Source organism: Henckelia pumila, chromosome 4 (genome assembly GCF_033568475.1).
Source record: "Henckelia pumila isolate YLH828 chromosome 4, ASM3356847v2, whole genome shotgun sequence".
In the NCBI taxonomy this organism is placed as follows: Eukaryota; Viridiplantae; Streptophyta; class Magnoliopsida; order Lamiales; family Gesneriaceae; genus Henckelia; species Henckelia pumila.
In genome coordinates, this window is record NC_133123.1 from 136,061,724 (window position 1) to 136,072,784 (window position 11,061).

At 35.3% G+C, this 11,061-nt stretch overlaps 2 protein-coding genes across 3 annotated transcripts; one reads left to right on the plus strand and one right to left on the minus strand.

Moving 5' to 3' along the window:
* Positions 1–968: 968 nt before the first annotated feature.
* On the plus strand, positions 969–1,719 carry LOC140867393 (uncharacterized). The gene has a single exon (XM_073272462.1). It carries the CDS (start codon positions 1,058–1,060, stop codon positions 1,601–1,603), a length of 546 nt encoding a protein of 181 aa, XP_073128563.1. The 5' UTR covers positions 969–1,057; the 3' UTR covers positions 1,604–1,719.
* A 147-nt stretch (positions 1,720–1,866) lies between these two features.
* LOC140864487 (stearoyl-[acyl-carrier-protein] 9-desaturase, chloroplastic-like) lies at positions 1,867–4,381 on the minus strand. Of its 2 annotated transcripts, none has more exons than XM_073268706.1 (3): positions 4,284–4,381; positions 2,633–3,128; positions 1,867–2,482 (listed from the first exon to the last, which is right to left on the minus strand). In XM_073268706.1, exons 1-3 carry the CDS (start codon positions 4,379–4,381, stop codon positions 1,922–1,924), a joined length of 1,155 nt encoding a protein of 384 aa, XP_073124807.1. In that variant the 3' UTR covers positions 1,867–1,921. The 2 variants fall into 2 exon arrangements, with proteins under 2 accessions (XP_073124807.1, XP_073124806.1); XM_073268705.1 differs by having other exon boundaries at positions 2,633–3,137.
* Between the last annotated feature and the right edge of the window lie 6,680 nt (positions 4,382–11,061).

The window sequence follows — 11,061 nt, forward strand, 5'->3', positions numbered from 1 at the left end:
TTTCTTCTGGAAGAATGCATAAATAATTTTAAAATACATATTAAATTTTGTTAAAAATTATAGTATTAGATATTCTTTTCAAAAAAATTAAAACTGCAGCCATTTCATCTTCTTCGCACCTATTTCCTCCAGAAACTAGGTATACCAATCTTATTGCAGAATGCAGACGACCTAAAAATACACACAAAAAATATGTTCAATTCATAACTTTCTAATATTGTTATTCTCCCGAATCGCCACCACCGCCCACTTGCCATCAACTCTTCTTCTAAATTTTTCCTTCCACTGTAAATATTTATCATAATATTTACCAAACAACGTAAAAAAAAAATAACAATAAAAAATTAGATCTGCATAGCCCAAAAAAATTACCCCTCTTTTATCCATAATCCTCATTCGCTCATTTTGTTATTATTATTGTTAATTTTTAAAAATAAATTTGAAATATATTCATGGTTAGATGGAAGATGAGATTTATATCGTTCCTTACCCGTGGAGAGAGAAAAACAACCATTGGTTTTTGTGATTTTTTGGAGGACATTATAGTAAATACATACTTTAATCATGAGTACAAAAATTTATCACACCTTGTTGATGGGTTGATTTGTCATGCAAATTATAGCTACAGTATGGGCTTTTTTCTAATTTCACGGGCCGATTGATTTAGCTAAAAACCAACCAAACATTGGATATTTGACGGATTATCACCATGTCACATGCTTATCCCATGTATCAAACACAGCCTAAGAGAACCAGTATTTCTTTTTTGAAAAAAAAAAAAAAAGACAAGTAGTATTAATTAATTATTGTCTAGTACACTCATGATTGATTGTATTTCTTTTTTATTATTATTAGTCAATGCCACCTGCCCAACGGTCATATTTCAAATATGACCGTTGAAGCAGCAGCGGCACCCCCTATATATAATCACTGGCACTGCATTAACATATGCTCTGTATCACAATATCTCTGTCTTCAATCAACTCTTGCTTTGGTTTCTCTCAATCCCAAAAGCAATAAAAAATCATTCATATAAATTCTTCCGAAAAATTCAATCATGGGACTTTCAATCGACAGCAGCTCCACAGGCACACACAAAGTGTTCCTTCTTTGCAACTACATCTTACTCGGCGCCGCCTCCAGCTGCATATTCCTCACCCTCTCGCTCCGCCTCATCCCGTCCCTCTACGGCTTCCTCCTCCTGCTCCTCCACGTAATCACCATCGCCGGCGCAATGTCTGGCTGCGCCGCCGCCTCCAGGGGTGAATCCGGATCCGCCACCAAGTTCTACGGCGCACACATGGTGGCCACCGTGCTGACCGCCATTTTCCAGGGGGCGGTGTCCGTGCTGATCTTTACTCGACCCGCTGATTTTCTTGGGAAGCTGAACTCGTACGTGAGGGAGGAAGATGGCGTGGTGATACTGAAGCTGGCGGGTGGGTTGTGTATCCTCATATTCTGCTTGGAGTGGTTGGTGCTAACTCTGGCATTCTTCTTGAATTATTATGCTCATGTGGAGTCGAACAATAGCTATCCTATGAGGAGTGGGAAGGTTCAGGATGATGAAGATTTGAAGACTCTTCCATGGCCTTCCAGGGTCTAATCTAACTTGAGGATTTCATGTACTCAGCTGCTTGTTCTATATTTGTTTGATTCTTTGTTGATTTTGTGTTATTGTATGTTGAGAATTATCTAATATATTGATCAAATATTGTTTGAAACAAAGGTACATCTTAGTTATATTCCAGTTTTGTGGTTCATTAAATTATATTCAATAAATTGAGGTTGAATTCAACCGTAACTCGCTCCATACAACAAAGGAAACAAGAACTTGTCGAACAAATAAGGTAGAATACAGTCCCATTTAGCATATCTTGAAAAAACAGAGGAAAAAAAGTACTCCAGTCTATAAACGAACTTTTCAAACCTTGATTTCTCGACCAAAAATCCAACTGAAGGGAACGGACGACGTCTGCTTCGCCCTCGCCGTGGCCCTTTCTTCCAACTTTCTAATCCTAGCAGGCAAGCCACAAACAAAATCCTGAGCTTTACGCCCCTCACCAGAAAGACCCATCAATTTCTCCACCTCCCACCTGCCTACCAAGAATTCCAAGATATCAGCATAGTCTTTGGCTGTGTAAATTTCAAGCCTTTGGGCTACTGAGGAGAAACGCTCGAAAAGATTATCGTCCCGGCCATCATACATCAGGTGAGCAGGCATGGTGACTTTTTTCCTCATCATGTCAGCAAGACACAGTACTGTGCCATCTGGGTCGATCTCAAAGAGCTTTTCGATGATTCTGGTGTAGGCGGTCTCGTGACGTTTCTCGTCTGCGGCGATTGTGCCACATATCTGAGCCAGTTTCAAGTCCCCGTGTTCCTTGGCGAGCCTTGCAGTGTTACCATGAGAAATAAAAGTTGCTCTTTCTTGGAATGAAGTGTAGATGAATCCGAGGTACGGGTTGTTCTCCGTTTGAGGATCCTGCAAAATATATAACCGCATGAAGAGTAAAGAACTATTTCAACTAAAGACTACCTAATTTTTTTCACAAACATATTCATCCATATTTGCAACATAAGATATTTTCACAAGATAAAGCATAGCAAGTGCCATGGACTGATAAGATCTCACCATGCCCGAACCGATCAGGTACTGTGTGGTTCTCTCTATTTGCTTCATGTCAACGCGTCCCGTTAGATAAAGATATTTGTTGAGAAGGTCACCATGCCTATTCTCTTCAGCAGTCCATGCTCTAGTCCAAATAGCCCAAGGAGTGAGGCTTGCACCCGTCTCATCCCGAACTGCATCTAATGTGTTAATCATGGTCTGATAAGTCGGAAGCGCTTCCTCTGTAATCATATCACCAACCAACACGACAAAACAGTCATCGGGGATTTCTTTTGATCTTTGCCTCAGTTCCTTGACTTGGTCTTCAAAGCCTTCCGAAGCAGGGTCCGGTAGAAAGTCACTAGGCTGCCAAGACTTCTCGACGTGCTTCAGGAGCACCAAGAGGTCACTTTCAGCCCAATCTTTAAGAGAATGGAAGATCTCACGCTTCTCCGGTGGCATGGAATGCGTAACCTGAACATGTACTTCTCGAGGTGGAGTGAAAGGCTTTTTGGCGTTTCTGGTCTCTCTGCATTCATCGAATCCAAAACTCTCAGACGTGCAACAGAACTATAATGAACAATGAACCGTAAGAAGATAGTATAATTGATAATTCATCACTCACACTATGTGCCTCAAAGAAAACTTAAGAAAATAAAACCAGATTCCTTAGGTGCATGCATGGCATCTAATCCAATGTCTTGCAACATGTCTTGTCCATGTAGTGCTCAGGTGAAGCTCTTCTACTAGCAAATTAAAAAGTTAAGGACCGTCGGGATTTCAAAGATTACAGTTCTTCAATCGTTAGGGTGTTATATTACCATGTCGATTAATGAATGAGATTTTATCAGGGATCCATCCCATTATTTGATGTTGGACAAAAGTTTGATCATCACCACAAATTTGGAGTTTGATAAACTGTTTCACAAATCATTGCCATTTTGTTTTTTTTTAAAAAAACTTTTCTTTGTTTCTTGTTCATCTAATAGGAAACTAGGGAGTTAAAATAATATTGGCTGGAAAGCAGTATCACAAAAGTGTCCAAATCAAGAAAGAGCTGAACAAGTTATACCAACAAACTGCTCATGAATTTGCATGCAAAACAAAAGGTCAAGAATATTGTCACCAATATGCTATAGGCAAACAAGCTACCCACCCATTGACCATATCAGAAACCTGCATTATTATATCACAATCTCCACAAATTTACTCCATAAACCAGTAATCTCTGTTAGATATGTAATACTTTTTCTGTATCCCAACGCAAGTTGAGAATAAATTAATAAGATTGGTATTTGATTTAATTAATTAGTAAACGTTTATGCGTTTTTAGCTAATTAGGTATAAACTTTATTAAGAGCTTAGATTACGTAACTAATTTTGATGTAATGATCTATTGTTTTAAGTATATAAAAATATGTATCTGAAGTTACAAAATCAATGCATTTTCATTTGAAGAAAAATATAATAATGAGATCTCAATGAGAAATACAAGTCATGCATGCATGCGTCAGTTTCATGTAAATCATTTGCAGAAAATTATGTGACACACTTAATTATCAGCGCATATATATATATATATTCGGAAATCATCAATCATATCTCAATGAATATAATGAATAATCTCAGCATTTCATTTTCTGACAGAGTACTAAAAAAAAAAAAAGGAACTTACAGAGAGGAAGAAGGAAGCGTTGAAGCCATGACAATTTTGTGAGATCCATGAAACGAAGGCATGGTGCGTGGTGTGAAGCTGCTGAATTGAAGTGCCATTTTTCTTTAAGATGTTATAATAAATTAATTTGTGGTTTAATATAAATATATATATATATATATATATATATATGAAGGAATTAATAATACAATGAAATGAAACAGGTGAGTAAAGCTAGCAGAGAGGGACAAGTGAACGGTGAAGAGATGCAGAAGCAGTGAAATAAGGGACACCTGCAGGTTTTTAATCAAAGCCATTAATGTTTTTTTGCAACTATATATAATATTCCTTTCTCGCTCGATGTTTTCTATGGGAAAATATATATATAGAATTTTTATTATTTGTTCGATCGTGCAATAATTATATTTAATTAATTTCATTTCCCTGGATTAATGATCACTTTCTTTTTCCCGGATTTTTTATAATTAATTTAATTTACCTGTTTAGACAACAAACTAATTGTTATTTATATAGAAAAATGATATGTTACGAATTAATTACATGCTGAATTTCTCTGACGATATTATCTGGATGAGACGATTTGTATATAAAGTTCAAAATTTAAAGATTAATTTTTATATTATTTGATATTTCGGATGATTTTTGTGATTTGTATTTTAAATTATTTAGTATTAAAGTGGAATCAGGCCTAAAACTGTGTGTTTACATACATGCACTCTTCTGTTCTGCTTTGCAAAATCTTGTATTATTATGTTATTTGATACGGAATTGGTAACACGTACAACACTTTTGCTGAAGAATACGTTTTCAGCCTTGGTTGAATTAAAAAGCGAGAATAATATGTTAATATGTATGTTTGGGGATTTTCAGATCTTGAAATATATATAAGACAATTTTTTTTTTTTTTTTTATGTTTTGAAAAATGCACATGGAAATATGTAAATGTTTAATTTGTGGAAGGTAAAGAATACTCTTTTTGACTTAGTTACTTCTTGTTATTTTCAGTGATTAGACTACTAAGTTACCAAGTATATTATATTCAATAAATAATGATGATTATTTAAAAAGCTAAATTAAGCCCGAACGAGCTAGGGAGCTGAAACTTTAGAATTAATATACATTTATTGGAGTAACACACACAATCCTAACTACGTACGAGGCGAAGTTTAAATTTATTTTGTGTACGTCTTCAAAGTAATAATTAAAAATATATATATTGTTGTGAAAAAGTAAAAATTTACGGTAAAAAGTAAAAACTCAAAAACTCAAAATTCTACACTTTATAAAATTTTTTCTCTCTTCACAATTGTGTTTTTCTACACAAATGGAGAGACCTATTTATAGATCTCAATTGGAGATTAGTCAAAAATTAATACATCATTAATTACATCATCACACACTAATTTTCAATATTTTACAACTCAATTTTCAACTTTCAACCTTCAACATTCAACAATAAATAATAATATATATTTATATATATTTTCAACACTCCCCCTTGTGATGATGATCATGATAGAATGACAGTCTCCATTACGTGTTGTATACTGCCTCGTTAAAAACCTTACTAGGAAAAACCCATTGGGACAAAAACCATAGTAAGGAAAAAAGAGTGCAGCCACGTAAACTCCCCCTGATGTCAACATGAATGATTCTTCACATATTTCGTAGATTGCGCATCCCAATATTATAAATGTGTTTTCTGAATATCGCCGTGGGAAGTGCCTTTGTGAAGAGATCGGATGAGTTCTCACTTGATTGAATGTAACAAATATCAATATCTTTATTCTTCTCCAGCTCTTGAGTGTATGCAAAGAATTTAGGAGGAATATGTTTAGTTCTGTCACTTTTGATGTATCCTTCTTTCATTTGGGCAACACATGCGGCATTATCTTCATACAGTGTGATTGGATTCTTGTCCACTGATAATCCGCAAGAAGTTTGGATATGCCGAGTCATTGATTTAAGCCAGACACATTCACGGCTTGCTTCATGTAGTGCAATAATCTCGGCATGATTTGATGAAGTTGTAACAAGTGTTTGTTTCTGTGATCGCCAAGAGATTGCAGTGCCTCCACGAATAAATACATATCCGGTTTGGGAACGTGCCTTATGTGGATCAGATAAGTATCCAGCATCAGCATAACCAATTATTCTCTGATTTGTATCTTTTGGATACAAAAGTCCCAAATCCGTCGTTCCTCGTAAATAACGGAATATATGTTTAATTCCGTTCCAGTGCCTCTTCGTTGGACATGAACTGAATCTTGCCAATAAATTTACTGCAAAAGATATGTCTGGTCTAGTGCAATTTGCAAGATACATAAGGGCACCAATGGCACTTAGATATGGTACTTCAGGACCAAGAACAACTTCATCTTCACATGGACGAAATGGATCCTTTTCTATATTCAATGATCTGACAACCATTGGAGTACTTAAAGGATTTGATTGATCCATATTAAAACGTTTAAGGACCTTCTCTGTATAATTAGACTGGTGAACAAAAATTCCACATTCTTTTTGTTCAATTTGTAAACCAAGACAATACTTGGTTTTTCCAAGGTCTTTCATTTCAAATTTTTCCTTCAAGTATAACATCACTTCTTGAATTTCTTTATTCGTTCCAATGATGTTTAAATCATCAACATATACAGCAATAATCACGCATCCCGATGTTGTTTTCTTGATGAAAACACAAGGGCATATTGGATCATTTACATATCCCTTTTTCATCAAGTGTTCACTTAGCCGATTATACCACATTCGGCCGGATTGCTTTAACCCATACAATGATCTTTGTAATTTCACAGAATAAAATTCTGTGGGTTCTGAACTTTGTGCTTCTAGCATCTTAAATCCTTCAGGGATTTTCATGTATATATCACTATCAAGTGATCCGTATAAATAAGCTGTAACAACATCCATTAGACGCATGTCCAAGTTTTCAGACACTGCTAAACTGATCAAATACCGAAACGTAATTGCATCCATAACAGGAGAATATGTTTCTTCATAATCAATTCCAGGTCTTTGAGAAAAACCTTGTGCAACAAGTCGAGCTTTATATCTCACTATTTCATTTTTCTCATTTCTCTTTCGAATAAAAACCCATTTGTACCCAACAGGTTTAACACCTTTAGGTGTAAGGACTATAGGTCCAAAAACACTACGTTTATTTAGCGAATTTAATTCAACCTGGATGGCATCTTTCCATTTTGACCAATCCTTTCGAGTTTTGCATTCACCAAAAGATTTTGGTTCATTATCTTCATTTACGATGTCACATGCCATATTGTACGAAAATATCTCATCAATATCTTGTACATTCTTTCGGTTCCATATTTTTCCAGTATTAATATAATTGATAGAGATTTCATGATTCTCGTCAGTTTGTGGTTCTGACAAAATATTTTCATCATCGTGTGTTTCTTCTGGAACACCATTTTCTATTTTCTGATCATCATTTTTCTCTATGTATTTTCTTTTCCGAGGATTTTTATCCTTTGAACCGATTGGCCTTCCACGCTTCAGGCGTTTTATGACATCATGAATGTCTTCATTTTGTTTCTTTGGAATTTCAACTCGAGCAGGGGCATTTACAGCAGGTATATATGATTTTGTTACCCCTTTTGTGTCTGCAAATGCATCTGGCATTTGATTTGCTATTCTTTGCAAATGCACAATTTGCTGTACATCTTTATCACATTGTTTAGTTCTAGGATCCAAATGTAATAATGATGGTACATACCATGTGATTTCTTTTTCGATGTGTTTCTTTTCTCCCCCTAACATTGGGAAGTTATTTTCATCAAAATGACAATCAGCAAACCGTGCTGTAAACACATCGCCTGTCTGAGCCTCAAGATATCTAATGATTGATGGACTATCATAGCCGATATAAATACCATTCTTTCTTTGAGGTCCCATTTTTGTTCTTTAAGGTGGTGCAATAGGCACATACACCATACATCCAAAAATTCTCAAATGAGAAATATCTGGTTCTTTGCCAAATACAAGCTGCAATGGGGAGTGTTTATGATATGCACTTGGCCTGATGCGAATCAATGCAGCAGCATGTAAAATTGCATGTCCCCATATAGAAATAGGGAGTTTCGTTCTCATAATCATTGGTCTAGCAATCAACTGCAGACGTTTAATCAATGATTCAGCTAATCCATTTTGTGTATGAACATGAGCTACAGGATGTTCAACAGTAATTCCCATCGACATACAATAGTCGTTAAAAGTCTGGGAAGTAAATTCTCCAGCATTATCAAGTCTTATTTTCTTGATCGTATATTCGGGAAATTGATTCCGCAATTTTATTATTTGAGCCATCAATTTTGCAAATGCCACATTCCGAGTGGACAATAAACATACATGTGACCATCTGCTAGAGGCATCGATCAATACCATAAAGTATCGAAATGGTCCACATGGTGGATGAATTGGCCCACAAATATCACCTTGAATACGTTCAAGAAATATGGGTGATTCCTTTTGGATTTTAGCTGGTGATGGTCTTATAATAAGTTTCCCCAGAGAACATGCCTTACACTGAAACTTATTATTTTGAAAGATCTTCTGGTCTTTCAGTGGATGACCACTTGTATTTTCTATAATCCTTCGCATCATTATTGAACCAGGATGTCCCAATCGATCATGCCAATTTGTTAGTATTGAAGAATTTCCAATAACCATATTTGATTCGATTGGACTTATATGTGTATAATGCAATCCAGTAGGGAGCATTGATAATTTCTCAACTACATATTTCTTTCCTGATTTATATGTAGTAAGACACATATATTTCTCATTTCCTTCGGTTATTGTTTCCGTATCATAACCATGAGAATATATATCATTAAAACTCAACAAATTTCTTTGTGATCGTGGTGAATATAAAGCACTATTTATCAAAAATTTTGTACCATTAGGTAACAAAAATTGTGCTTTGCCACATCCTTCAATCAAGTCTACAGGACCTGATATTGTATTCACCATTGTTTTTGTTGGTTTTAATTCCAAGAAATATTTTTTATTTCTGAGGATAGTGTGCGTTGTACCACTATCTGGTATGCAAACTTCCAGTGCATTATTTCCATCTTTGATCATAGCATTTTCCATAATGATCTTCAAAAACAATATGCAATAAAATGAATTAAAAAAGATACATGCAAATTATAATATGTTACAATTTAAAAATTACATTGTTACATTCTTTTCCCACCAGTACATTTAATCAATATCTTTGAAATCATTCAAAAAGTAGGCAGCATCTAAATTCATTGAACCACTTGCATGGTCAATGTTTTCAGTAAAATTGGTCTCTTTTTCTTTCCCCTTTATTGAATCTTTATAGAGCTTACACAGATGCTCAGGGGCTCGACAAGTTCTTGACCAATGTCCTGGAGTGCCACATCTATAACAAACACTCTCAGTTCTTTTTGGATGATTTTCATTTTCACCCGTATTATCATGCTGCCTCTTTTGTGGGTGGTTCGTGACGTTCCTTTGAGATGAGTTATTGAAATAACTATCTCTTTTATTTTCAAATCCACGGCCTCGACCACGACCGCGATCATTTCTACGCCCACGTCCACGCCCACGTCCTCGTCCACGACCTCGACCAAAATCTTGTCTATATCTTTGATTTTGGTTTTCATTTTTACTTACGACATTTGCTTCAGGAAATGCCGTTGAACCAGTAGGTCTGGACTGATGATTTCTCATGAGCAATTCATTATTCTTTTCCGCCACGAGTCAACATGCGATGAGTTCTGAGTATCTCGAAAATCCACGCACTCTATATTGCTGTTGTAGAGTTATATTTGATGCGTGGAATGTGGAAAATGTCTTTTCAAGCATTTCCATCTCAGTAATATTATGCCCACAAAATTTCAGCTGTGAGACAATTCGATACATCGCAGAATTATAATCACTCACCTTTTTAAAATCTTGGAATCTTAAAGTATTCCATTCATCTCGTGCGGTCGGAAGTATAACTTCCCGTATATGCTCAAAACGTTTTTTTAACCCTTTCCACAAAATCATTGGGTCTTTTTCGGTCAAATATTCACATTTCAACCCCTCATCAAGATGTCTGCGTAAAAATATCATCGCTTTTGCTTTATCTTGTGAGGATGATATGTTATTTTCTTTGATAGTTTCGTTAAGACCCAATGACTCGAGATGCATTTCTACATCGAGGGTACATGGCATATAATTCTTTCCGGTTATATCAAGTGCAATGAATTCGAGTTTCGCCAAGTTCGACATGGTGGTACTAGAAAGTAACAATGCATTTTATTAGTTAATTTCCATAAATATGACAATACAAAATAATGGAAGAACGTAAATTACAAGTGCGTATACAAATAGAGAAAAAATATGTGTTGGAAAATCGCTGGTGAGTAAAAGACTCGTGAGCATGATGATCATAGTCGTTATGAAAAATATCCTTATAAATGTCATCATCTCCATCTTCGAAAAAACCGAGGATAAAATATTTTGAGAGAAAGAATGAATTTGGTGTGATTGAAAATGAGTTTGAGTGAACATATTTATAGGGCAAAAACTAGCCGTTTTGTTACCGTTTGTGACCGTTGGGGGTAAAGAAAAAATTGAGTATGTGTTGAATAAAAATTCGTGATAATCATGTAATGCATATAATGATAATCATAATTAAATAATTATGTATATCATATCACATTATTATAAGGTCAGTGTCGTAGACAGCCTTTTATATAATGTTGTGAAATTATACCAATATAGT